Source organism: Neopsephotus bourkii, unplaced genomic scaffold, assembly GCF_033783945.1.
Source record: "Neopsephotus bourkii isolate Nb327-2 ecotype Australia unplaced genomic scaffold, CSIRO-AGI_Nbou_v1 NB_1383, whole genome shotgun sequence".
Taxonomy (NCBI): Eukaryota; Metazoa; Chordata; class Aves; order Psittaciformes; family Psittacidae; genus Neopsephotus; species Neopsephotus bourkii.
Genome location: NW_026901862.1, coordinates 302,648 through 329,149, shown reverse-complemented (window position 1 = coordinate 329,149; position 26,502 = coordinate 302,648). Strand labels below are relative to the sequence as shown.

The 26,502-nt window shown below is 36.1% G+C and overlaps 1 protein-coding gene across 1 annotated transcript in view; it reads right to left on the bottom strand.

Moving 5' to 3' along the window:
* The window catches only part of NBAS (NBAS subunit of NRZ tethering complex), a 176,905-nt gene that overhangs the window by 87,109 nt on the left and 63,294 nt on the right, over positions 1–26,502 (bottom strand). The window contains exons 33-40 of the mRNA XM_061367561.1: positions 21,230–21,343; positions 20,161–20,318; positions 17,950–18,045; positions 11,929–12,096; positions 11,198–11,311; positions 10,830–10,953; positions 5,431–5,507; positions 4,763–4,900 (exon numbers count right to left, since the gene is read on the bottom strand). Of these exons, the coding sequence (XP_061223545.1) occupies positions 4,763–4,900; positions 5,431–5,507; positions 10,830–10,953; positions 11,198–11,311; positions 11,929–12,096; positions 17,950–18,045; positions 20,161–20,318; positions 21,230–21,343 (989 nt within the window). The remainder of the gene's footprint in view (positions 1–4,762; positions 4,901–5,430; positions 5,508–10,829; positions 10,954–11,197; positions 11,312–11,928; positions 12,097–17,949; positions 18,046–20,160; positions 20,319–21,229; positions 21,344–26,502) is intronic.

The window sequence follows — 26,502 nt, the reverse complement described above, 5'->3', positions numbered from 1 at the left end:
GAATCATATAAATGTTATTTGGTCCCAGCTATGAATGGTGATGCTTTGTAGTGTTGTGTGTTTCGCGAAGTACGAGGACCTGTGAAACACCGGCTTTATCAAACACACCTCGACCAAAGGAACACAGCTGCCACAATCTGACTGTGATGTCACTAATTGCTGGATCACTATTTCAGAGATCATATTGGAAGATGTTCAAAAACATCCACAGTGACTGCTTGTTCAGGAGAGCTTACTTGAACTTTAAGCCTTTAAACATAAATAAAGTCGTGTTTTAAGTCCATCATAAACCAACAATAAAGAGCATGACCATTCTACCGTCTACAACAGACTTAATGCTAACCACTGAGTTTATGGACAAAAATTTGAATGTTGAGACAGAATCTGGTAGCCCATAAGATCTGTCTCTCTCCCTCTTCTTGTATACAGCCTTCTTATACAATATTTATTTCCATGTCAAATGAAGTCTTGATTTTCAACATCCTACATTCAGAATATTATTCTACAGCTGTAGCATAAGCAGTACGGCTGAGAGTTCTGTTTCTCTCGCTTATGTAACTGTATTTATAATTAAGATCAATCTTACACGAATAAGCAACAGCACTGCCTTGGAGCAAAAACAAACAAACAAAACCACAAAAAAAAACCCCCCACACATATATCAGCATGTAATGATTTTAAAACTGTTCCACATGTTGGTTTTCCCCTATGGAGAAGGGGGTGAGAGAAAGATATATGTGATGTATTTGTCACATCCACTTAACGCACTTAAAGCCTACAGATGCCATTGTGGTGAGGCTAGTGTAGAAAGGCTAAATAAGGTCCTGCAAAGGAAGACATGAATAGACAGAAACAGTGGTCTAACAATGACAAGAGTACAGAGAAACAGCATGGGAACTAAAATACACAATGGCTGTGATACAGAGAGAGAAAATGAAGAAAAACAGGAAAAAACCCTACATTGAAGACAATAAATTCATGTGAGAGGAAAGCAGACCTAATTCTGCCTCTTAGAGACAGATTGATAGAGGCTTCCCCAAGCAGCAAGCAGCAAAAAAGTGAAGCAGGTTAAGTGCATAGAGCATAAGTTCACTGTATAAATTCACCCTTTCACAAAGTGACTCAAAAGCCAGGTATATGAGTTTATTTAACTCTAGGGAACTGAACTCCCAGTTTCTTCACCAACTCTAGGCTGCATCAAAAGCATCGCTAGAGAAGAATCTCTGAGGTCACCATTTCAACATACTGCCAGTTGCAATGTACAAAAGGGCAGGAATCAAACTTGTTTCCTTGAATGAAAATAACAGCTAAGGGAACAAAATAAAAAAAGAATTTTCTGCTGACAGCAACTTCCCTCACCTGCTATTAATTGCAAAATTCCCATTCCCCTCTGCAACTGGCAATTTCTTAGAACTGATGATGATGCTCCACAAAAAAGCTTGTCCCCAGCTAAGGCAGTAAAAAAAACTCCTCTTCAAACCCACATAAACACTTCAGCATTAGATTATTTAGTATGAGGACAGAAACAACATATTGATTAACCTTGTGTTAATTAAACTTTTTCACTCCCTTCTAGAATAAACAATCCCCCAGATATATTTAATCTGCTCATTTTACATCACCAGGCAAGTGAGGAGATAAGCCATTAACAGCAAAAATTACTCAGCTAATTTCTTGCTCAGATGTATGGCTTTTCTTCTCATTCATCAAGACTGGGAAGTAGTAAGCGGTGAATCAGCACGGCAGTGGGGGGACAGCTGTGATGCAAGCAAAGTTCCACAGCAGCCAAAACACTTGTGTGTTATCAACACTTCTGGCCACAAATGTAAAGCACAGCACCATAGGAGCTGTTAAGAAAGTTAACCCTATCACTATCAGGCCCAGTAGATATCTAAGCCAAAATCAAATATAGCTTCTCAAAGGGTATTAAGTCTCCTCACATTAATGCTTTCCACAGCCAGTCCATTTCTGGATTTTTTTTTTCTCATCTTCTGTCTGGCATTATCCTTACTGCCCTTTATCTGTGGCTTTATTTGATTGCAGAGCTCTTTTAATGTCTTCCTCAAGATAAGAAACTAAAACAGCTCAGATAACCTACATGATAACTTTCATATTATTAGAACAACTAAGATTCAAAATTGTCCTGGATACAAAATTAAAGCAGTACTTTCCATCCAAGTCACTTTATTTGTCCTTAAAGGAAAACAATAACTTCATCAGAAATAGAAATTATCAAGCCGATCTCCTTTTGGACATCAACAGTACAAAAGATGCTAATGAGAATTTATGGCAATTCATGATTCTGTTTTGATGTGCAGATACTGGCAGTCATTATTTTATGTCACAGAAAAAAACAAACAAAAAAAAAAACCTAACAAGCCTTCATGGAACAGACCAAATCAATCCTTCAAGATGTCTTTCTTCATTAATTAGCAAGTCCTAAAAGTCTGTCTTCGGCAGCGGAAGAGGAACTCTCCCCCCATACTCCCCATTATCCTTATAACACATCTGACATTTTCATTCTGAGAACATTTCTCCCTTTATGTTAAAGGTACTAATATTCTGTTTTGAAAGGCTTATGTTATTTTAAAGTTAACACAGAAGTATAGCTTCTCCATATTTCTATACAGCTTCTTAAAAATCCAGCTACAGTTTTCAGACAGGATACTTGATTCAATGGACTAGACAAATCATACCTATTGTGACTCATATGCTGTTAAACAGAAATATATGCCCTGTGATCTTGAGGATATGTCTTCAAAGCATGTGGCTGAAGTGCCAGGTTTAGATCTTTACTGAATATATAAATGTTTAAAAGGGGGGAAGGGGGGGAAGGATTGGATATAAACCTTCACCCATGAAGACGTGCTCAGTTGTCTTCCAAGAATAATGCACAGCTTTGAATTATACAGTTAAAGGACCCAGGAACATCTTCCTGTTTTGAGAAATTCAGATGATAAAGATGATGAAAGACAGCAGTGACATGAGCTGGAAAAGAGTCTTCTATGGAATGATACTGTGTTTGTGGTCCCCATCCTGCCCCCTTCCCCTTCGACCTCTTAGGAAACAAAAATATGAACCATGGCTAGATCTATTTCCATAGATAGCAACCAGTATGGCATTGAGAAAAGCAACTTTCAAGTAAAGCCAGTCTTTATTACCAGCATCTAAGATACACAGTTAAACAAGTGGCTGTTTTGCAGTATAAAATGAGCATTTTGCTCAAAAGCATCTGTTTCTAATTCTCCCTTTCTACTTCAGTGACATTCCCACACTGGATACCCATTAGTAACAATGCATGTACTCTCCTGTCTTGTTTTCACACAGGTAACTCAGGACTTCTTTCAATTGGTTCACTGTTCACTCAGGATCTTCTCATGCAACTGTTTTGAAAAGATACAGTTTAAGAGTACTACTTAAAATAGTACATATTTTTTTAGCAAACCACTAAGAATCCACTGCTTATCACTGTCACATATAGCATTTTGTCAAGATGGAACAGAAGACTTAGCCAAAGATCATACCATAAGAGATAAACTAAATGGTGCTACTGATAAGACTTTGCTTATTAAACAGCAATTGGAGCAGAAACAGTTCAATCTCTAACACCTTTGTCCTGGTTCTTAACGACTTACTCTTTCTAAAGGCTTTGTAACTCCTCCTATAAAGTAAGACTGTTTAAAAAAATATAAGCTAAAGTAAATAAATAAAGAATCTTTTTTCATCAAAGGTATCTTACAGCTGGTGGACCAAGGCTCAAAGAAAGCTATTTAACAAACATAAGTGAATTGCTCACAACCAACGTATTTTGTAAGCCATGCAAATTTCAGTTGTGGGTTAAGTTTTCCTCTAGTTTCTGTAAACAGAAGATAATAGAATGCAAACCTCAGCAGGAACACCAAAAGCTGCCTAACTGCAGAACTGGGTGAGTATAAAAAAATCCTTTCCTCTGTAAATTGGGAGCGATTCTGAACATGGAAAAAAAATCTCTTATGCCACTATGGTGATCAGTGGTCTTTCTTTTCAGAGAACTTGTGACCAGAAGTGGGGGGTTTTTAGTGCAGAATTAGGTCAAAAACCAAGCAGTCCCTGGAGCTTCTGCAGAAGAGGAAAGGACTGGTGTAAACTCAGAAAGGCTCTCTTGGGAGTATCAGAGAACAGCCTTTATTCAGGTATATTTGTAGGAATGGCAACTGGTGACTCACTAAACGTCACCTCTTGGCATTGTTTCAGAGTTTAACATGTAAGTACTTTAATCACATTTCTTTAATCACAGAATAAAGAAAGCAAAGCTGTGCCATTAAAAAAAAAAAAAAAAAGGCACTTGTCAAATAAAATGCAAACCCAAATACGAAAGAACACATACCAAAAAAGGCTATTGAAACTTCTTTGAACAGCACCTTTCTTGTTGAAATTTATACTTGACTTTCTAGGGAGTACTATATTGTATCAGTATTGCAAATTAACAGCATAAGCTATGGCTCATTATTGCTCAGTGCTCCTACTTGGAAGACTGACAGTGCTAGTGCCTATAAATGACACTTCATATTCTCCTTCTAAAATTCTCCCACAAATTGTGAAGTACTTGTCTGTTTACAGCACTGCAAAAGAGTAATTATGCGTAACTTAACAGGCTGCTCACAGTGCAAGTCAGAACCACTCCTTACCAGGCTTAAGTCATTCACTGGCTTTTTAGAACAACTTTAACGCTACACTCTTTTTTTTCTCTTCTTTTTCAAACCATATTCATTAATATACTAACCCTGTAGAGAGGGTGGCATTTGTCCTTGAAACATGGTGCCAAACGAGCATAGATCTGCAGGCTGTAGTAATAACTTGCCAGCTGGAGAGACAATGCAGAATGCAATTGCTTGTCAAAGCATTTGTTGGCATCTACCACCTAGGAGAAAGAGAGCATTAATTTAGATAGAAGAATTACCAAGCACACAACAGTAAGTGCGCAAATTTTCTAAAAAGCTACTTGCTGTGACGTAGAAATAACTTTGACTGTATTCTTCCAGCACATAAGTCAGTAACCTACACACACACACAATTCTACATTATGATGTTTCCCCCCTTCCACAAAGAGCTAACCAAAACACTTTTCCAACTACAGTTTCGGTGCTTCTATATCACAGCGTTATTACCCATATCTCTGAACTGCATTAGCACTGCCAGTCACATGGCCCAACTATTATTTTAAATAAGAAAATGCATGGTTTTTGTCAATGCCACACTTGCAAGCCAGTCCAACAGCATCTGTTCAGAGTTTCCTTTAAATGCACATGCCAAACCTATAAAGATGTGTATTTTCATGAATTCAGTGACTTAAGATTTTAAAACCCTAAGGAAATTACATTTTCTTATGGAATTCTGAAATGCTATGTCTTTCCTGGCAAAAACATACAAACCAAATCATTATCAACATACCTGAGGCAATGCAAGTAGATAGGCAAGAGACAAAGCCGTATCATTTGGTAAAGCATCACTTGCCAGCTGTAGCAGAACTGCAACATATAGCAAGTAGAAATAAAGCTTTAAATTATGACCCATCTAGCCTTGGCAGTTAGCAAATGAAATGTTTTCAGTGTAACCATATTTTATTAGACACTAGCTTAAAGCACTCCATACATACTTAATTCAACACTTATCAGTGCAATCCAGAAACAGACAATATGCAATTAAACTCTAGCACAGGTTTACCTTGACTTCTAGGCAAAGTGTTTGATGAATTAACCAAACACAAATAAGATTATGGAGTAACAGATGCTAAACAAAGCCACTAAAATATCACCTGTACTGAGTTACAACAAGTAAATCTTTTGCTTGTAAAATCAAGGCAGTTATGTTGTATGTGTTCGAAGATACCGACCACAGGAATGGTACAAAACGTCTTCTCTTCCAGCCTGAGCTCTAATTCACTTAACACAACAAACCATGTTAAAAACTTGTCTTAATTACAAAAAAAAAAAAAAAAAAAAACCCAAACAACAAAATAAAACAAAAAAAAAAAAACAAACCCAAGTATAATGTGAATTTCAAATAATATCAGTGCAACATCAAAACCAGGACCTGCCACATACTGCAAACAGAAGTATCAGCGCAACAGTCAAAATTAATGCAGCAAAGAATTAACTATTCTGATCATAAAAAGATAAACTTCTTGTAAAACTGACACGAAAATTAACTTCTTTTCCTACATTATAGATACAAACTTACATTTTGTTTAAAAAAAACCCTAAATTTTATATTATGCAAATAGAAGAACCAATACACAGACAATGTAAATGCCCAAGATCTGTTAATTAGAAACAACATCTCTCCTTTATGGAGTTATCTCCTTCATACTGAAGTCAGGCATCACTGCGGCTGCTATGAAAGTTACAGCAATCACAGAATAATAATCCTCATTATAAACTTACTATGCAGTTTGGAGAATAGAAAATATAAATTATCAGTTCAGGGGCTATTTCAAAAAATCTTACAAAACCAGACTAGAAATTGCGTAAGGAATTGTTAAGTATTCCAGGAAAATAACACTATGATTCCCTTTATTATTAGTATCATTGTTGGTGTTGTTGTCGTCATCATTATTATAATTCAAATTGATAGAAGACATCTTCCAGAAGCTTGGCTGTCTGTTTAATTTAAATAAGTCTCAAATACCTATAATCCCACATTACACAAACTAATCTGAGGGCATGCTGGCTTGAAAAGTTATTACTTCACACAGCCCCACAGTGAATGCTTTGTTTCAAAGAATGATTCATAAAAGGCCTGAATGACCAACTACAATTTTTTAGATTACCATTAATTTGCCATCAGCCTGAAGTGAATTTACATGCTGGCCCTCAGCCAGATACAACCCCAAATTTCTATGTGAGAAGTCATCACAGAGGCTGTGTACATGCTAATATGTCACAGCTAACTGCAGATAGAAGCACCTATGGTCTCTGCTTCAAATTGCTTTTATCAGTATTTTTTTCCTGCTGACAGCTTGTTTCTGCTACATGAAAAATACTTTGTATGCTGTCCAACAGGACTCTAGAAATATTAAATTAAAATCCTGAAGAATTAGTTTGCAAAACTGGTATTTACTACTCCAAGGAAACACAACCAAAGTTACTTTATATATTCTTACAAGCGTCTCTAGTTGAACAGAAAAAAACTGGGACAAGGCAAAGAATAATTTGCCAAATAATAATAATCTTCCACCATTCTCTGGAGAATTAATGATTGCAAAGCCTTGGGAATACATAATAAATTGTGGGTTCTCTTCTAACTTCACATCTGCAATACAAAAAGTGCCACACTAGAGTGTCTTCATCCCTCAGAGAGCAATCATGACAAAGAACACAGCACCAACACAAGGCCAGAAAACAATATGACATTATTAATAGTCATTCATGAAGTGCAATACAAAGGCATCCCAGTTGCCAGAATGTACTTAAGAAGAAAGACCTGAAAGACCTTCCTCCATTATAATCCCCTCTGAGGAAAAAAAAAAAAAAAAAAAAAAAAAAAAGGCACCAAGCAGAATTATCGAATGGACTGGGTTAGAAGGGACCTTAAAGATCATCTAGTTCCAACCCCCTGACACAGTGTACATCCATTGTACTCATGCAATAAATACAAATTTTCTATGTGCTTGTTCCTGTGTCCATACACCTGAGGCCTATGAAGAAAGACAACTGGAATTAAACAGAGATGTACAACACTGCCTTGGTCATGCTAAGTCTGGATGCAATATAACGACACAGCTGAGGAAAGAGTCTTTTACTAGATAAAACTGACGGCTGTTACCACTTGAAAATGCATCCAGATAGAAAAGACTAGAAGAGTCAAAGTCCAAGGCTAGTGACCCTACCAAATCCACAAAAGAAGCATAAAGCATTATCTTGATTTTTATCATGAACACTGTCTTTGACGCAAGTGTTTAGCCATTCTCTCAGACCTGGAGCACAACACTACTATAGCAATAAAACAGACTTCAACTTCTAAGACAATGTGCTAAATACAATAGGGTTTCTTTGCTAAACTGCATCTCCTTTCAGGTCTGTCAATTCTTTTAATGGAGCTGAAACCTGCTGCTGCAGCTGTCCTAGAAAGCAGCCAGAAGGAAACAAATAGAATTCAAACTCATCAGCAAAATAAAATTAAATCTGCTGTAAGTCACTAGTATAGCAGTTAGTAACTCTTATTAACATTCAAGTTTTATACTGTAAAGTCTTCCCAAAACCTTAAAGCAAGCCTTAAAATATGGGAAAGACACATAATAATAAATGGGGTTCATGTCTGCATGATATTTTAATATAAATTTTGGCTGTGTGCTATTAATACACACATTTTCAAGCTCCACAATCCTTAAAGTGTTAGCTCATCATAAAGACTTTCATGGGAATTTATAAAGCAAAGCATTAAGAAGGGGGAAGAGGTGGGATCCAATACTGTAATCCAGGCCAAAATGCATTACAATTAGCAAATTACCAATCTATTCATCTACAGAAAGCTATGTTACTTATGTGTAAGATTACTGTCTACTGACTACCAACAGGAGTCATACAGCAGGACTGCTGAGTACAGAATAAATTGAGCTCAGTTTTCCAGAGGAAAATACAGAACTCCCAGCTCCATAACACAGCTAGAGGGACTCATAAGTGAAATTCAGATTGGCTATAGAATAAGAGTGGTGGAAGAGCAATCCACTCTTTGGTCAGAGCAATCCCAACCACAGCTACAGGCTGGGCAGAGAAGAGATTCAGAGCAGCCCTGCAGAGAAGGACTTGGGGGTGCTGGTCGATGAGAAAATGAACATGAGCCAGCCGTGTGCGCTTGCAGCCCAGAAAGCCAACTGTATCCTGGGCTGCATCAAAACGAGCGTGACCAGGAGGTTAAAGGAGGTGATCCAGCCCCTCTGCTCTTGTGAGACCTCACTTGGAGTATTGTGTGCAGTTCTGGTGTCCTCAACATAAAAAGGACATGGAACTGTTGGAACAAGTCCAGAGGAGGGCCATGAGGATGATCACGGGATTGGAGCACCTCCTGTGTGAAGACAGGCTGAGAAAGTTGGGGCTCTTCAGGCTGGAGAAGAGAAGGCCGAGTGGAGACCTCATAGCAGCCTTCCAGTACCTGAAGGGGGCCTATAGGGATGCTGGGGAAGGACTACTCATTAGGGACTGTAGTGACAGGACAAGGGGTAATGGGTTAAAAGTTAAACAGAGGAAGTTCAGATTGGATATAAGGAAGATATTCTTTACTGTGAGGGTGGTGAGGCACTGGAACGGGTTGCCCAGGGAGATTGCAAATGCTCCATTCCTGGCAGTGTTCAATGCCAGGCTGGATGAAGCCTTGGGTGGCATGGTTTAGTGTGAGGTGTCTCTGCCCATGGCAGGGGGGAGCTGGAACTAGATGATCTTAAGGTCCTTCCTAACCCTAACTATTCTATGATTCTATTCTGAGACAACAGAGGTATTAAAATGGTAAAATAGCAGTCTGTACACTTCAGGAATAGAGGATCAAAAACTAAAGCTGGAATCTACAATTTGTTTTCTTCTTTAAAGAAAAGTCCCCAAAACTGGAAATCCATCTTGAAAGGCAGCCACTGAATCATAAACAACCAGTTCCAATTACTCAAGTTGGAGCAGGGAGTATTACCAAAGATCTGCCAACTACTGTCATTTGCCCTAAGAAAGCAACAAGTCCTTTTTGATCCCTGCCTTCCCTCCTTTAAGACACAGGAATCGTAACTAGAAACTTACGGGCTTCTAGCATGCAAGAAAAGCGATCTTAAGTACTGATTTACAACTAGTTTAAAAGAGCATGAAAGGAACAAAACATGAATCCATTCCCATTTATACAAGCTGTTGCTGACCTTTTCTAATTCACAATCTTATTTTGTTACAACTGTACAGGTTATCTGCAGAAACATCACGTAGGTCAAACTACTGAGTCGTATACTTGTAAGATAAATATGCTCGTTTTCACTAAACAGATGGAATGAAACTGTATGGTTTAGGAAGAAAGTCTCGCTTGACACTTTTCTCATATTGCAAGTGATATACTCATTTTTCATGGCAGAAATTACCACAAAGTAAAAATATAATCCAGATATGTTCCTTCAAAAGACACTAATAACATATAAATATTTAAAGTTACTTTCTTAAACCAGTAGGAGATATGCAAAAGGAAAGAAAAACAAACATATGTGGTTTTGTGTGGTCTGTTTTTTTGTTGTTGGTTTTTTAAAGTGAAACTGTTTCAATTAACAAATTATTAAGCATAAACATAGAAACTTCAGAAGACAAAATGTTCTGGCAATTCCAGAATCTGTAGTTAAGCATTAATCAGAAAATAAAACACTGTAATGATCCTGCGATACTGAAAGCTATATACAAAACACAGAGAATCTGAACAAATCAACACACATACAGGCAGACATGCAAGTAACGTAACACGCGTTTCAAATTTCCATTTAAATATCTGTACATGGTAATATTCAGAAAACTTTCAACAATTTCATCCTCCCCACTATATTCATGTTTTTCCACAGCCTACCAATACCACTTTCTGCTTATTTAAAGGCAACTTTCAGATTTCTAGTCTTTCCTGAGCAACCCTTTTTAAACATACCACTTCTCTTGAAACCTCTGCAGCTATTTCTACCAAGACTTAACCAATGTGAGATCTTAAACCGGATCACAATTTACACAAACTACCCAGAGTATACTTCAGATCACTGTGTGCAATTCTAGGTATTTAAACCCATCCACAGATTCTACTTTATTTACTATATATAGTAAGTAGTGGAGTGAATATACACGTAACCATACCTTCTGTAGTTGGAAGTAGGTCTTTTCCTTCACTCTTTGTTTCTGTCAGTTTCTCTGTTCTCAGTAATACTTCTGCAAAACTTTCCAAAGAATTGTTCTGGTATGTGCCATAGCTGATTTCAGACTAGAAGTAAAATAAGATAATTGACACATGTGCACTACTCCCTGCAGTTACATTTAGCTCACTTGCATGAAATGCAACTATGTACTTCAATTCCTGCATTTGCTTTCCTTTCCACTGATTCCAGATTTTTTCCTACTACTCCACAAAATTTCACGTCATACAAATAATACAAAATCCATATTTTTACTTAATTCTAAGATCTCAAAACAACCCCTAACACTTCCAAATTCTGTAACAAACTTACTTCTGCAACATATGGATCAGCAATTAGGGACTCATAAAATGGATGACAGCCTTGTTTTTCCACAGTGGCATTTTCTCCAGGCCCACCTTCTAATACATCTCCAAATTCGTGGCCCTGAAAAAATAAATATGCTTGAGCCTACCTGCAATAAAGCTCATTAAAAAGTCTGTAACTGCTGTTCAGAAGGGAAACAACTGTAAATAAAAATACAATTTAATTCAATGGGGAGCAAGATAAGAAGAAGGATAGGAGTCATTTTACATAAACCAATGCTGAATGCAGTCCAGTATTCTTAAAAAAAGGAAAGACAGTCATGCTCAAAAGTAGTATCAGGAAACCCAGTATCACAAACATTACACAAAATGCACTGAAATAGAAAAGGTAGAAAAGAGAAACTGAAAAGGAACAGCTTTGAATATAAAATGACAGTGTTTAAAGAGTGGGTTTCACTGTGCTTTCTTCCCCAAAGTTCTGAAGTTCTGCCAAATTTCAACTATGCCTTCTCACATTGTCCTAAGAAAGAAGGTGCAAGCAGATCAGAAAACAAGAAATAGAGACAGCTTTAGACCCCTAATTTCACTGGGATTTGCCAGCAAACAAGCTCATGATGTCTCAGATTCATTTACTGATTTGAGGTCTTCAGTTATCAGATACCTACAAAGCGGCCTAGCTTTTATACCCATGTATCAGTGAACGTGTAAACGTCTGGAGACACATCAGCAATCCCTTACATGTAATGGTCGAAGGTAAGTTAATGATCTCTTCCACCACTGTCCATCACTGACAGCATGCAGCATGGCTTTTGTAGTCATAGTTGTGTTAGACAACACCTTCATGGTTTTTGATGTCGTCCAGTGTAACAAATCAGCAGACTGGCTAGAGGAGATGTTGGTTTCATCCTGTGAGCATATCCAACACACAAAGGTAAGTTCTAGACTCATGCTTTAATTAGGCTAACGACCTAAACCCAAACACATTAGAGTTCAGATACTGTTAATGATTACTGATTTAAGCAGCAGGTGTCATAAAACCAAACAAAAAGGCAAGTCAACCGACTAGCATGAGCAACAGACCATTTTGCCCTTTATCTAGTCATAATCTCTTGTTCCCAGAGACACCAGCTGTTTTTAACTACAAAATTTATAATTGTAATGTTTTACATAACTGTTGAATGCTTCTGCTAAAATAACGATCTCTCTACAAATGAGGAGATTGAGCATGCTAAAATTAATCTTCAAGAAAGCTGATAACAGAGACAATCCTGTATTTGTACAGAGGTAGCGACAATTAAATTGAGTTCTCTGCAGGAGAAATGGTGAGCAGGTGTACACATTTGTCTCTAGACAAAGTTGAAAAGTATCATCAAGACCTGAAATTCTGCAGTTGGCACTTAAAAGTTACCAAATACAGCAAACCTAAAAGGCTGCAATACATGCGCATATACATCTACACGTTATCCTTCAAAACATCTTCACTGAGCCTCAAAAAACTCACACATAAGTCAATTCTTAAAAGTAGAAGACATGTTCCACAACTGGAGCTTTCTGTATGAGCTCCTCATGCAGAGAGCATTTAAATAATACCCTGAACATTCATGGTGGTTGATCTGTGCTAGTTCAGCCCTGAAAGGATTGTGTTAATTGCATCCTTTACAAAGATAACACATCAGACAAAAATATAATTAGCATGCTAATGTAAACACAGTCTTCAGCAATAGGAAATATAAATATTTGCCTCCATACAGCAAACTTCAACAGCTTTACATTCAATGTTTTTTCCCCAAAACCTCTATTATTCAATTCCCCATACACTGAAGTGTACTGAAACAGAAAAATTCTACATGTATAACTGACTGTGAGGTCTTTGCTTACAACTTATTCATGACAAAGTTTCAGATATCAGAGCAAAAGGATGCCAAGTTACACTCAAATGAATTACATCCCACTGTAACCTCAGTGACAAAATCCATTAGCATTTCACTGTAGACAAACATATGTTTAGTACTTTTTACTATGCTATGCAGTCAATCACTGCCTTAAGCTGACCACTGAAGTAGCAGCTCCATTTTAAATGCTTCTTTCTACTAAGGCTTCAGCATTTTTTTAAATCTTTTCCAAAACCATACTCTGTGTTTCACAGGTACCGACTAACGAACTGACTGGCTAAACTGGAAATTTCAACTCTTACTTCACCAAGTGAAGAAAAAACATGCTAGATATTTTTACTCTGAAAAGTTAAAAAGCAACAGGAAATTCAAGGTATAGTGGCTTGGGTAGAATTTCTTGTTTGTGTATTTTTTAAATAAACTACTTGTGGGGTACTTAGTACAAAAGTTTTTTGGAATTTATTTTAAATGTCAGATACAGAATACTAATTTCTCTCTTTGCCTTTTGTTTTTAAATAGATACTGCAGGACACCTAAATGATTCTTCATGGGGAAAAAAAACAAACCGAACCAAACCAGAAACAGGGAAGGAAAAAAAAAAAAAAAAAAAAAAGGAAACCCGGCCCAAGTTCTCAACTGCATTTGAACAAAACATACTTTTTTAAAAAATAAACCTCCTTCCGTAGTGTCAAAACTAACAGACTAACTTGTATGCTGGTGTGTGCGCTTCTATGGCTCCACTGCTATCAGGCAAACTCTATTGCTTGTTTTCTAAAGGGAATTTCAACTCCTTGTAAGTAATTACAGCCTTTTCTGCACAAATAAGAATTCTGTTTTCTGAAAAGTCATTCCTCCATGTACCCAGAACACCACTTTCGGGCTGTAACTTTTTGCTCTTCAGAATCAATCTGTCTAAATAAATTTCCTAAAGACTGTTGGGGATGCCATCTTAAGAAGACAACTTTAATTGTACCCTTTAGTTTTATCTTCACGAGGAAATTATAGTTTGGGGGTTTTGAGTGGTCCCTGAGGGAAATTATTTTCTTATTTCTTCCTGATATCCATTGTAAAAGTATTTTTGATTAAAATGTAAATAACAACAAAGTTGCATGAATCTAAACTGATGTAAAATGTCAGCTAACAAATTCTGAATTATCAAGATACTCTGAAATAACAGCAAAAATATTTATACATACATACATCTATACTCACATATGCTCTTGTGTATCATTCTAAACAGTCTAATGAAAAGACAAAGCCAACTATTTTTTAAATAAGCCACATAAGAGAGACTAATAAATGCCTACAATGTGGAGTACCGGGGGGGGGGGGTGGGGGGTGTGAGAGGTGTCTTTAATGGCAATGAGTCAAGGTGCCAGCATTAAAACATGAAAAAAGCAGTCACTGCATTGTTAGTATGCGTTAAGATTATTATGGGATGCACCCATAGCCCTGAGGCAGCTAATGGACATTACTGATAGTCCTGATAGTCTCTAAAAAGGGCAACAAGAATGACCCTGGGAACTAGGTGAGACCAGTAAGTCTCACCTCAAGCCCTGGAAAGGTGATGGGACAGCTCACCCTGGAGGCCATCTCTATGCATGTGGGAGACAAGAACGTCATTAGAACTAGTCAGCATGGATTCATCAAAGGGAAATCATGCTTAACCAACTTGATTGTCTTCTACAACTAGACAAATAGCTGGACTGATGAGGGGAAAGCATTGTATTTTGCCTACCTGGACTTCAGCAAGGCTTTCAACACTGTCTCCCATGACAACCTCATGGAAAAGCTCAAAAGCGGGCTGCATAAGTGGATGGCAAGGTGGACTGAGAACTGGCTGAATGGTAGGTCTGACAGACTCTTGCTATCAGTGGCACAAAACAGCCCCTTCTGACTAAGCATTAATCTAACAGTGTTAGCAATATTTTGAAATGCTTTTCATGAATCAAGACTTTAATTTTGTCACTGACATATTTTATTTGAGAAGCACAATATTAGTTGTTGAGGCATTTGTAGCATCCAACAAAGAGGAAAAGGGGGGGGGGGAGATTAGAAAAACAACACTTTGCTTAAAAATAGTCTACTATGTTGGAATCACTGTAGCTTTCAAAGGATAATTTCTTCAATGGATCCCATGAGTTCAATCAACAGTGAAAATTGGCACTGAAGTAACTGACTACATTCTCCTGTAAATGCATTAGCTCCTACGAAATAATTACATGCATCTTTATTGTAGCAATCAAGAATTTCCTTCATAGCAAGACCACCAAAAATTTGAAAAGGTTATACTTGAAGCCAATATGATAGCAATGTTAAGTGACACATTTCTATGCTATCTGTAGAGATATACAGCCAGCTGCTTTCAAGATTTCAACTCGTTTCAGGGAAAAAATGCTTAAGAATTAAACCATAAAACAACAGCAATGAAATGAGTTTAGACATCTCTAGAAAGGAGTTAATCAAGAGAAGAATGACTGACAATTATGACCAGCTAGTGATGTAGGTTGGTATAATGAAAAAAATTATAGTGGTAGCTAATAATTGAATACTAGATGAAGGTAAGAAGAGGTAGAAAAAGGTCACTAAAGCTTTGAAAAGGAAACTGATGTATCTGCAGATAGGTACTTTTATTGCAACAGAGAAAGGGATGCCCAAATATATGTATGCTAGAAGAAGCTTAGTCAAGTCAAGGTAAGGAAAATTGCATTTAAAGCAGCAATTTGAAAAGGTATCAGTACGTAAGAAAGAATAACATTTGTCAACTGCTAGTGAAAAGGATGCTATAAGTTAATCATGACATAAGTGAAAAAGGAGTAAAATGAAAGTGAAAAAAATTTATCATGTTTTTTCTTTGAAGAAACTGAAGTTCTGTGCAAGACAATGAAGAGGAAGCATGAGGAATTATGTGAAGTGCAACTATGGCTATTGCAGTCAGGGGATTCAGTTAAGTCACAGAAACTGAGTTATTGAATATATTGCTTTTCTAACATTTCAGATGTTTGTAACAAAGAAAGGGTTATACAGTGACTAAATTCTTGGCTATGTTTCCCCCTGTGTCATTGAAAGAAATGAAGAAAGCTATAAAACCCTATGAAGTCAACAGACAGAATTAGCAAATATACAGAATTCTTTTCATAGTTTAACAGCCTGAAATACGACATGTGTAGAACAAGTATAAAAAACAGAAAGAAAAAAAGCTTCAATGCAGCAACATACAAACTTGACAGATCAACCATCTGCTTTTTTCCAACTCTAGACAACCACAACAACAAGGAAAGAATAAATAAATTAAAAAAAAAAACAACCCCACAACAGATACATTACAGAAATTTCTGAATGTGAATTACCCAGCATAATGAAAAGTGCTTCAGATATCCAAACTAAATCAATAATGAGGTTAATTAGTGAGTTCACACAACTCTGATAAACCCATAAGTTTCTGAATAAGTTTCTGGATCATCTACATGCATGTCTGATTGTTCCGTCACAATACACAGTCAATGGTACTACAGCATATGAACATATGATGCATGACAAATTTGTTACATAGACTAAAATATTGTAAACATCAGCATCCACACCCACATCAGGAGGCTCCACAATTTCATTAACGTCTACTTAATAATATTCCTCTTTGAGTGATTCATTTACCAGTGTCCAGGAAACAAAAAGAATTCATGCAACTGAAACAGACCTGTTCTTTATTCTATCAAATGCATAGTGTTCAGCTCTCTTCCTCTGAATACTGTTTTCAGTGCTATTTTACTTTTCCTGCCCATTCATTTTATATATATGCAATGATGACTATTTACATATGCATATATGTATACCAAGTACGCGCGTATGTCAATAGATACATGAAAGACATACACAAAATATAAAACTATACATTGAGGTTATCTGTTCCCCTTCCAATAACATGATGGGGAGGTGGGGTTTTTTTAAGCCACATGGTGTTAAATATACTAAAGAAAAAGACTAGCACATTCCATCTACAGATGTCATTGGTAAAAGATTCCCCACAGGTTTATGGACATCAAGGAAGCTGCAACTTGGATACTTTCCTCAAAAAAGTCAGACTATGTAACATGAACCACCTTTTTTCTTTCTTTCTATATTCTTTCCTGTATTTCTTTAAAATTTCTGCCCTCCTGCCCACCCCTACAAGATCTGTTTACCATCTACAAAAAGACTTAAACAGAAAAGAATAAGCTAAACTTAGAATTTTCTGTTCTGAAGAGGATAAAAAAGGTATTTCTTGTATACATAGGTTATATCTTCTTTAAAGAGAGACATGAACTTGCAATTGAAAACGTACAAACTTAAAATAACCAGGAGAAGTAAACAGAATAGCAGGCCTTTCTTCCTGCTGCCCTGCCTCTATGTGCCACAAAAGACTCAATGTTCCTTCTGATCTTATACATGAAAATAATTTCACATGCAATACATGAAAGTTATAAACTAGTAATCGTAAGCTTCAAGAAATTTTTTACTTAAATGTGTAGCTCAGGTTTATTTTTGAATGGGTTGCTTAGCAATTGGGGCAGATCAAAAATCAAACCAACATTAATGTATGACATCATGTTAAGTTTTGTTGCACTTTTCTCCTACCACAGGGTTTATTTTTTTATAATTGCTATGGTGCTAAGACTGCGCAGGAAGAAGCAATGAAAAATCAGAACAGACTATAAATACATAAGCAAAACCTTGAACTTAAAACAATCTAATAAGAACAGAGATTAGTAGATGTCTCTGAAATTGTGTGTTTTATCTGGAATGTTAAATGTTGCTAAAAACTCATGTTCAGCCCTTTAGCATAATACAGAACAAAGTACTTATTACTTTAAAACTCCTTAAAGCTTACCTCTGTATTCTTATTGATCAGTGAAGGTCCCGAGATATTTACATTCTCACCTCCTTCTGAAGGAAAAAACTGGTAATTCACAGCCTGATAAAGAATCTATAAATACAAAATAAATATAATCTCTTACCAGTCAAATAATCAAATGTAAGAATTATGACTGATGTCATAGGAACCCAAAAAAATTCAGATATAAAAGTTTCCATGATAGAAAAACAAGGGTGCAGGGGAAAACAGGTAGAATGCACAGGTATCTCTGGCATCTTCTCACTGTTGTAGTCCTTAGGTAAAATGACCTTGCCTTCCCCATGGACTTGTGCAATACTTCTCTATACAACGTAATTTTTTATTTTTTTTAAATGTTATGCACACTGCTTTACTATGTAGGCTAAAGAACTTACATGAAAAACACCACTTATCTGAACTGTGCCTTTCAGGTGTTGGGCAACTCCAAAGAGTTACATGTTACATAAGATAGTAGATCTGAGAGGAGAATTTCCACATGCCATAGAACAGATGAAGGTTAAAAAATACTTATACACATTTATATCGTCTGGTCAGCCTGACCATCGGACAAAGATTTTTTTGCATATATCTATCTACACACAAAGACAGAGCATATAGGAGCATTAATGAACATATGTGAAAAGTTTGGACAGAACATACAGGAGCGTTAATGAACAGATTTGGAAAGCTTATACTTAGCTTATGGAAAACGTAATTGCAGAAGAAACTGATTAAAAATGCTTTGACAGAAATCATTACACGGGTTTGGCTTCATGGGGAAAATACCAAATTAATCATCACTGGTCTTTTTCTACAAATGACACTGCACTAACAAATCCGAGCAACAAATTAAGTCTTAAGTTTTGTGAATGAGGAAAATAGATAACCTTTTCCCTTGGAGAAGTGGAATGCAAGAGGGTAATAACCTGTGGCTGAGCAGCTGCTCTGCATTACAACTGACAGGACACGAAGCCTTCAGGAAGAATGAGACAGCAGTACAGAAGCAGTGAGCTGACAGTCTAACAAATCTTGGTTTATCCAGCACCAAAAATTTGTCTGACTTCTAATTTTAAACATAGGCACATATGGAAGGAAACAAGTCTGTATTTCTATATTGTAGAGGTATCAATTCTACAAAGATTCCACTCATGTTTAAGCTCACAGTTATACGTACCTCTCTCAAATTTGAGTGCTTTTATAACGGAAAAAAAAACAAACAGTAAATAGCTTTCAGGAGCTAGACTTTATTTCAAGTCCTTTATACCGTTTTATTTTGGTGCTACCCTATTACTGAAGCAACACAGACTGTCTTCGTATGTTGCCTGTATTTTTCATGCACATTGCTATACAATTTTGTAATGAAAAGGGCCAAGCGTTTGCTGCTGCCTTAGACAGTGTACGTAATGTAGCTATTGCTCCCTTCTCCCCCATTCTTCAGCCACACAGAATGCAAAACCTCCAACATGTTTTTACTACACAAAGATAAATCCACAAGCATTGTGAGCTCTTAACACAACTAAGACAATTAAACAAATAATAGTACGCAGGCCAAACCACAATTACACTGAACACAAATTAACATTTTGCCAACCTAAATTACTGCACTGCAGTTTCAAATAAAACTTCTGAAAAGGTTTGCTATGACATGTTGCCGTAACTTGTATTTAACTGACACAATATGTATAATATGATCATCTGAACACCTAAGATGTGATTAAGAAGTTGGTAAAGATGTTACAAACAAAGCCTGTTGTACTTGTTAAAACCATTACGTGGCTGAAATAAGTGAGAAAATAATTGTATATTGGGTAGAAATCTTTAAAATGTAAAAATAAACATTTAATAGACATTTAAGTGGGTATTTAACAAAGCTTCATTACAAGACGTAAACACCTGGAAAATACTGAAAATATTCTTTAACTGCATTTGCAAATAAAATGTTTACATTGGGCAATAAATTAAGACAGTAAAAGAACTAAAGACAGAGAATATAACTGCAGTTCTACTTGAGAAGCAAACTCATCATACAAAAATACTTACAAAAATACCTTCTCTTTTGTTGAAATATAACAGCAAAAGTATAAAGTAGAACAAACATGAACTTGTTGGGGGTAGGAACATAAGGGAACAAACTTCAAAATGAGCACAAGTCCCCTTTACTTTGGTAAGCACTGAACTTGCATGAAACAAGTTTCAGAAAACACCTACCTGGCTCTGCAGTGAACTGCTCACTCCCAATAACGCCTCTATGGCATTTGGGGGACAGTGTGTCAGAGCAAAAGCCATGAGTTCCCGACGCATACCCAAATCATGGTAGCCTTCTGATTGCCCAAGCTGACTGCAAACTTCCCAGCTCTTAGAATAACCTGCAAGAGAACACAAAGTGTACTTCTGCGGTTGGTAAGCTTCACAAGTGATAGGAGGGTGCTGCATAATTCTTACTGGATGAAATAAAGCAGGGTATGTGGCATTCCTGACAACACTTAACATCCCCTGAGAAAGGAACCATAAAGGCTCCATGAAACAGAAGCAACCCAACTTGAGACTGACCAGATACATGGAAGACTTGTTACTACCATATTGTAGATACCAGTACAATAGGCATCTGTAAGCCTACACACTATATTTTTATTTATATTCATTATATTATTTTCTACTGTAATAAGAAAAGCATGATTTACTTCAGAGCATGATATTGAACACCTTACTGGAGTGGCAGAAAAAAGAAAGTAAAATATATCACTTGATATATTACAAGAACCTCAGTTAATCTCAGAATTTTCCTACTCAATCTCCAGGCAGAAAAAAAGAGTCAAAGAAACAAATCCTATATTCCTTAGTAGCTTGACACATACATGTCATGTACCTTCACTCACACCCTCACATATACAAACTATGTAAATAATTTAGCACAAATGTTATAAGAGTTTTGACAGAAAGACATCTAAAAGACCTGCACATTCCTGCTAGCTGCAGTCACGTATTTTTACCTGTTTGAGAGGGATACAGCATAGAAAGAATGAGACATTGTGATTCCAAGGGGCATAGAAAAGCTCCCTATGGTTACATGTCTAACAGTTCAGTAATTATCTTATTATACAGCATTTGCTGTATGCATCTCCATTCCATAGAGATGTCAGCTGACTCCCAAACAAAACGTAACTGATTTTTTAATGAAACAGACCACTCTGAAATCCCACACATTGCAGTAAGCCAAGAGGCAGAACTCAGATTTCCACCACCATCACCCCATGCAACCCTCATTTATTCACTTCACCTGCAGCCATGAGCTCCTGGCAATGCATACTAGCTGCTTTGTAGTCCTGGAAACTGAGAGCTTGTTCCACTAAAAGGATTAAAACTTGACCTTTTCTCTCCATCTGATCATCTCCTGTAAAAAAAAAAAAAAAAAAAAAAAGTTTTATTAGTTAATTGAAATTAATGATCAACTTAAGCTTGCTATTTTATTTCTTAAGAGAACTATATGGCCAAAAAAAAGTAATAAATAAAAATATCCACTTTTTCCCAAAAGAAACAATAAAACCAATTTTTCAAAAAACATTGCCATCATAGCTGGTTAAGAAAAAAAAAAAAAATACACAGCATGTTATGCCTAGGTTGAAAATAAAGAAGTTTTGAGAACTGAATTTATGTGATGGCCAAGACATAGCTCAAAACTGATATTTAAGATAAGTGACATATAAAACAAAATCCTGACATTGAAAAAAAATCTTATATGACCTGTAATAGAATAATTCTGAATGTTTTGGTTTTTTACAGCTTACAAAGTCACAGTTTAAACTCCCATTTCACAGAGCCAGATTATTTGTGACATGTGGAAGGCACAGGTATTTAAAAATCCCTACCCTCATAAATTGAGTCAGTAGAACTGAAACTGTTTTTTCGCACCACACACGCATCTTGGTCACCGTATCTTCCTGACAATACTTCTTCTCCCCATTACAAGTCAAAAGTAACACCTGGGATACTATTGATCTCTTCTGACTAAAGTTTTGAGCAAGAATCTTTGCACAAAATTATTTTGACCTTAATTTTAATACATCACCATTTACAGATGAAAATCTAATCAGACAACTGACTCATCTCCTTTTCAAAACCAGTTATAGTCAATAAAAATAACACACCTGTCACACTTTACCTATCTCTTTTTAAAAAAAAAAAAAAAAAAAAAGCTCTTTCTAACTTAGAGTGAACACAAGAGAATGAAAGTTATTTACTTTACTGACACCAGCTGGTCCAGTCTTGTGCTCAAGCTGGTGCACATGTCCATGCATTGTATGAGAAGGTGACTAAACATATAAGAAAAATAATCTCACACTATTCATTTTAATATTGTAAAGAAAGATGGCAAGTAGTTAATAAAAATGAATGGATGTTTTTTGCTGCAAGCTTCCTACTCATGTTTCTCCCCTATTATTAAAAGCAATTTTACTCAGTCACTGCTGTTACAGAAACCTGAAAAGGGCACTGGTTTATGAAACTCTATTACTACAACTTGTGAAATGCAAGTATTTCAGAAGGTTAAACAGATCCGGTTCCAAAAGCCATTTAAAGAGTACATGTACTTTAATTGCATAGCTGTTATTTTTTAACTCTATTTTACAGGTCCATCACCACAGGCAAAGCACGTTTTGTTTTAAAGCTTTCTCAAAAGATGTAGTAGTTACACTAGAATGACATTCAGGGAAGTTACCCTAATTACTGAACTCTGCCAAGACTCCCCTAATCCCAGCACGTCATGACTAACTCAGCTGGGAGAACAGGTTGGCTTTCCATCATTTTATCTTTTGGCCTCTTGCCTGATACACTGCCAACACACAAATTAATCACGTTCAGGGCTCTTCTGTTGCAAAATTCTGCCATCAGGAACCTAGGAACTTCTCACTTGGGCAAAAGCAATTACAGATGACATAAAGGTGTTTCTATCTAGACAAGAAAAATGTGAACTGTCATTTCTATGAGCAAGAGATCTGTACTTGCCATTCACCTTGGGATGCCCACTTCACCCTGACAGCTTTACTTCTTCGAGAGTTGACTATGTAGCAGACATAAATAAAAGGTAAGAGAAATAATCAAACTATTGTCCTTCAGATTTCAGCTAAGCAAAATAATCACTGCTATTTATTATTACTTAAAGATCAGTGGGATTGGAGGAAAGAGAGGAGGAACACTTGAAGTAAGGAAGTTTTCCTCTTAACTATGCTTAAGTATGCTGACTAGTCCCCCATCCCCAGTGTTTTTGCTGATTAGTTTTGAGGCAGTAGGATAAATCTCCACATGCTTTACAAAAGCACAAACTAAAATACGAGTATTGTTTTCCTTCCAGTCCATGGCTATAGGTGCTCATCACATCTCCACTGTTCACTCATTTAAACTTCCATTACCTTGACACATGCTGTTATGCCACAGAACAACTGTCATCTCTGACATGACTAGCGAATATGCCGCAACACACAGCCCGACCTTTTCTTCACATGGCTTTCATTGCCTCAACAGTGCAGTCACTTAAAATGCTACCAACTGCAGTTTTAAGGCACGGTCTTGTTCTTCTATTCTAACATGAAAAAATTCACTCCTTCAGCTTTGTGATGCCTCACTTGAAGGAATTTTTAATAATGAAGTCTTACAAAAGTGGGAGTACTGAATTCTGAATTGTTCCCTTTACCATTTTGACAGACATCCAGGATTTAAAACCAAGAAAGGTTCAATGAGAAGAACTACTAAAATGGTGATGTTATTATACTACACGATTAATTCTGCATTAAGTCTTAACGTCTGTTACCCAGACTGAAACAAATCAAGTTTAAAAAATGGATGACTTTGTCTCCCTTTTATTACCTGTCAAAGTTTGCGTGTGTTCAGCTCCTTTGGACTACTGTCTCCTTACGTAATAAGGAAAATGCATTTATATTCAAAGGCTTACAAAACACAGTTAAGATTTAACTCTCTAAAGTTCTTTCTGCATCTTTTTGTTATGACGTTTTGAGACAAGAACATATAGCATCTTCCTAAGTGACAAGATGAGAGGAAATGGCTTTAAGTTGAACCATGGGAGGTTGACAGAAATTCTACATTGACTGGGTTGTCAAACACTGGAGCAGGCTGTCCAGGGAGGGGGCTGCAACACCACCCCTGAAGGTATTTAAAAGATGTGTAGATGTGGAACTTAGGGACATGGTTGAGTGGTGGACATGCCAGTGCTACTGGGTTAGTGGTTGGACTCCGAGATCTTAAAGGTCTTTTCCAATCTAAATGAGGCTATGATTTTATTAAGAATTATGAGAAAAAAAAAATGGAATCTCAGCAATAATAGAAAATATTTTTTAAGAAATAAAAAGAATAAAAAATATTTTAAGAAATAAAAAAGAAATAAAAATAAAAAAGAAATTAAATAAAATCATATTTTCTTAAGAAATAAAATAAATACTTCTAAAATTTTTTACCCAGTTTGGGTCATATGAAGAAAAGGAAAAAATAAAGCTTACTTAAACACTTCGGGTAAGATATATTCTATTTGTGAGTGGGCAAAACATTATCATGACTGAAACCATGTCATAAAAACTTAAAAGTCAAATGATATCAAAAATTGTATGTGTACTCTAGAAATTCTATGTCACCTACATTTAAGAGATAAGAAACCATCTGTATGATTACTTCTCTATGCATTAAGCAAGAATGTCAGTGTTGAGGAAAGTGGATTTTAAAAAATGACTTAGGAATGTGAGCAAATCTTAAAATTACTAGAATTAGCTTAGAGATATTAAAATTAACTACAGTACTACAGAAAGTTGAAAGAAAAGAGTAACAGAAGACATTTCTAGAGAATCTGCCTCAAAAAATTAAGAGCAATGCTCATTAGATATTTTTGATAGACAGTAATGGTACAGAAGATGCTTTTAACTTCTGATAAGCTAATAAAGACTACCTGTGCTAAAAATGCAAAGCATGTTTTCCTTTTCTAATATCCAGTTTAAAATAAAACACACTCATTCACAAATTTTAAAATCTGTATGATCTACCATTTTGGCTGCAAAATAATTTGTGGGATATCTGTGTTTGTTATCATTCTTATGTCTAAAAGAAGTCCTAAATAACTCTTTATCATACTAAAAATTAATTGTAGCTCAGTAACTTAAATTATAAGTTGACAAATACAGAAATACCATTTCTACCTATTTTGCTTTATTTTAGTTTATGCTTGCTGTTAAATTTGACAAGACTCTTCATTTACAGACTATGGTTAAGGTTATGCCAGCATTCCACTTAAAATCTGTCTTAAAGGTATTATTAACCTAGTTATTAAAATCATAAGCAACATTATATCAGTGTAAGATTACCTATTCTATCACTCATTGGAAGTACATACAGCAGTAACTGAAGACTACAAAAGTAAGGCTCTAGTGACTTTCTTTTATTAATTGGTAAAATATTGGATTTGCATGCATGACTTAAAATAGCAATGACAATTGTTTTCTCTGAATGCTTTTGGATACTGTTCTGGATACTCATCAATTGGATGGAACGGCATGCACAAAAAAAAAAAACCCTGCTTCAATAGTGGCATACTGTTTATAGCTTTCAAGGCCAGAAAAATGAAAAGAGATTAAACAAATACTGAGTTTCTTAAAATGAAAGAAATCTGTTTTCCATAGCCCATCTCCTACAACAAACAAGTTTAGATAAAAATCACAGCTATGGCATTCTCATAACTGAATCCATATCTTGCTTATAAATGAATATCCTGCACAGAAAGTATCATTTCAATATAAGCTATATGACTAGTCATCCCTCAGTGATACTGAAACGGTTTTTAATCCCAAAAGGCTAGAACAACTTTAAAAAAAAAAAAAAAACAGCAAAAAAACCCCACAAAAACAAAACAAACAAAGAAGCCAACCACATACTTCCCAAAAGAAAAAAGTTTGCTTGCTATTTTTGATTCTCAAATAAACGTTATTCTAAAATCAAAAGATAACTCTGAAGGTCACCAAGTTATTTGTTTATTTAGCATAAGAGACAAGAAAAGTAAGTGTCAAAGCAGTGTATTCCTTATCAGGATTCATTCTTGAAATATACTTTTACTATTAAAACTCCATACTTGCCAGAGGAACAACAATTTGCATTATTTCCCAAGGTTCACCATTAAAGTCAGAGAGCCCAGCACTCTTAGAATATACAATTTGTAGCACAAGACGACATTTTTAACTCATGCACCTGCTTAAAAATTAATCACCTCACACATTCATCCTCCAGTTTCCTCCAGCCACATACCCACACAAAGAGAACAAAATCAGGAGGCCATTTCATCATCCTGCTTTAAGTATCTTTCCTTTCAGTAGTGTCAGTAAGTTTCACTATGATTATACACAAGCATACAGACATTACCGCACTAAAGAGCTCTATATGAATTCCCTTAAAGTTCTCTAACTCATACACATTGCCCCTCATATCTTTAAGCCTTCAGAGGTAGGAACCAGGAGTTTCTTCCCTATCCAAAGATACATGCCATTGCACTGTAGATATCAATCT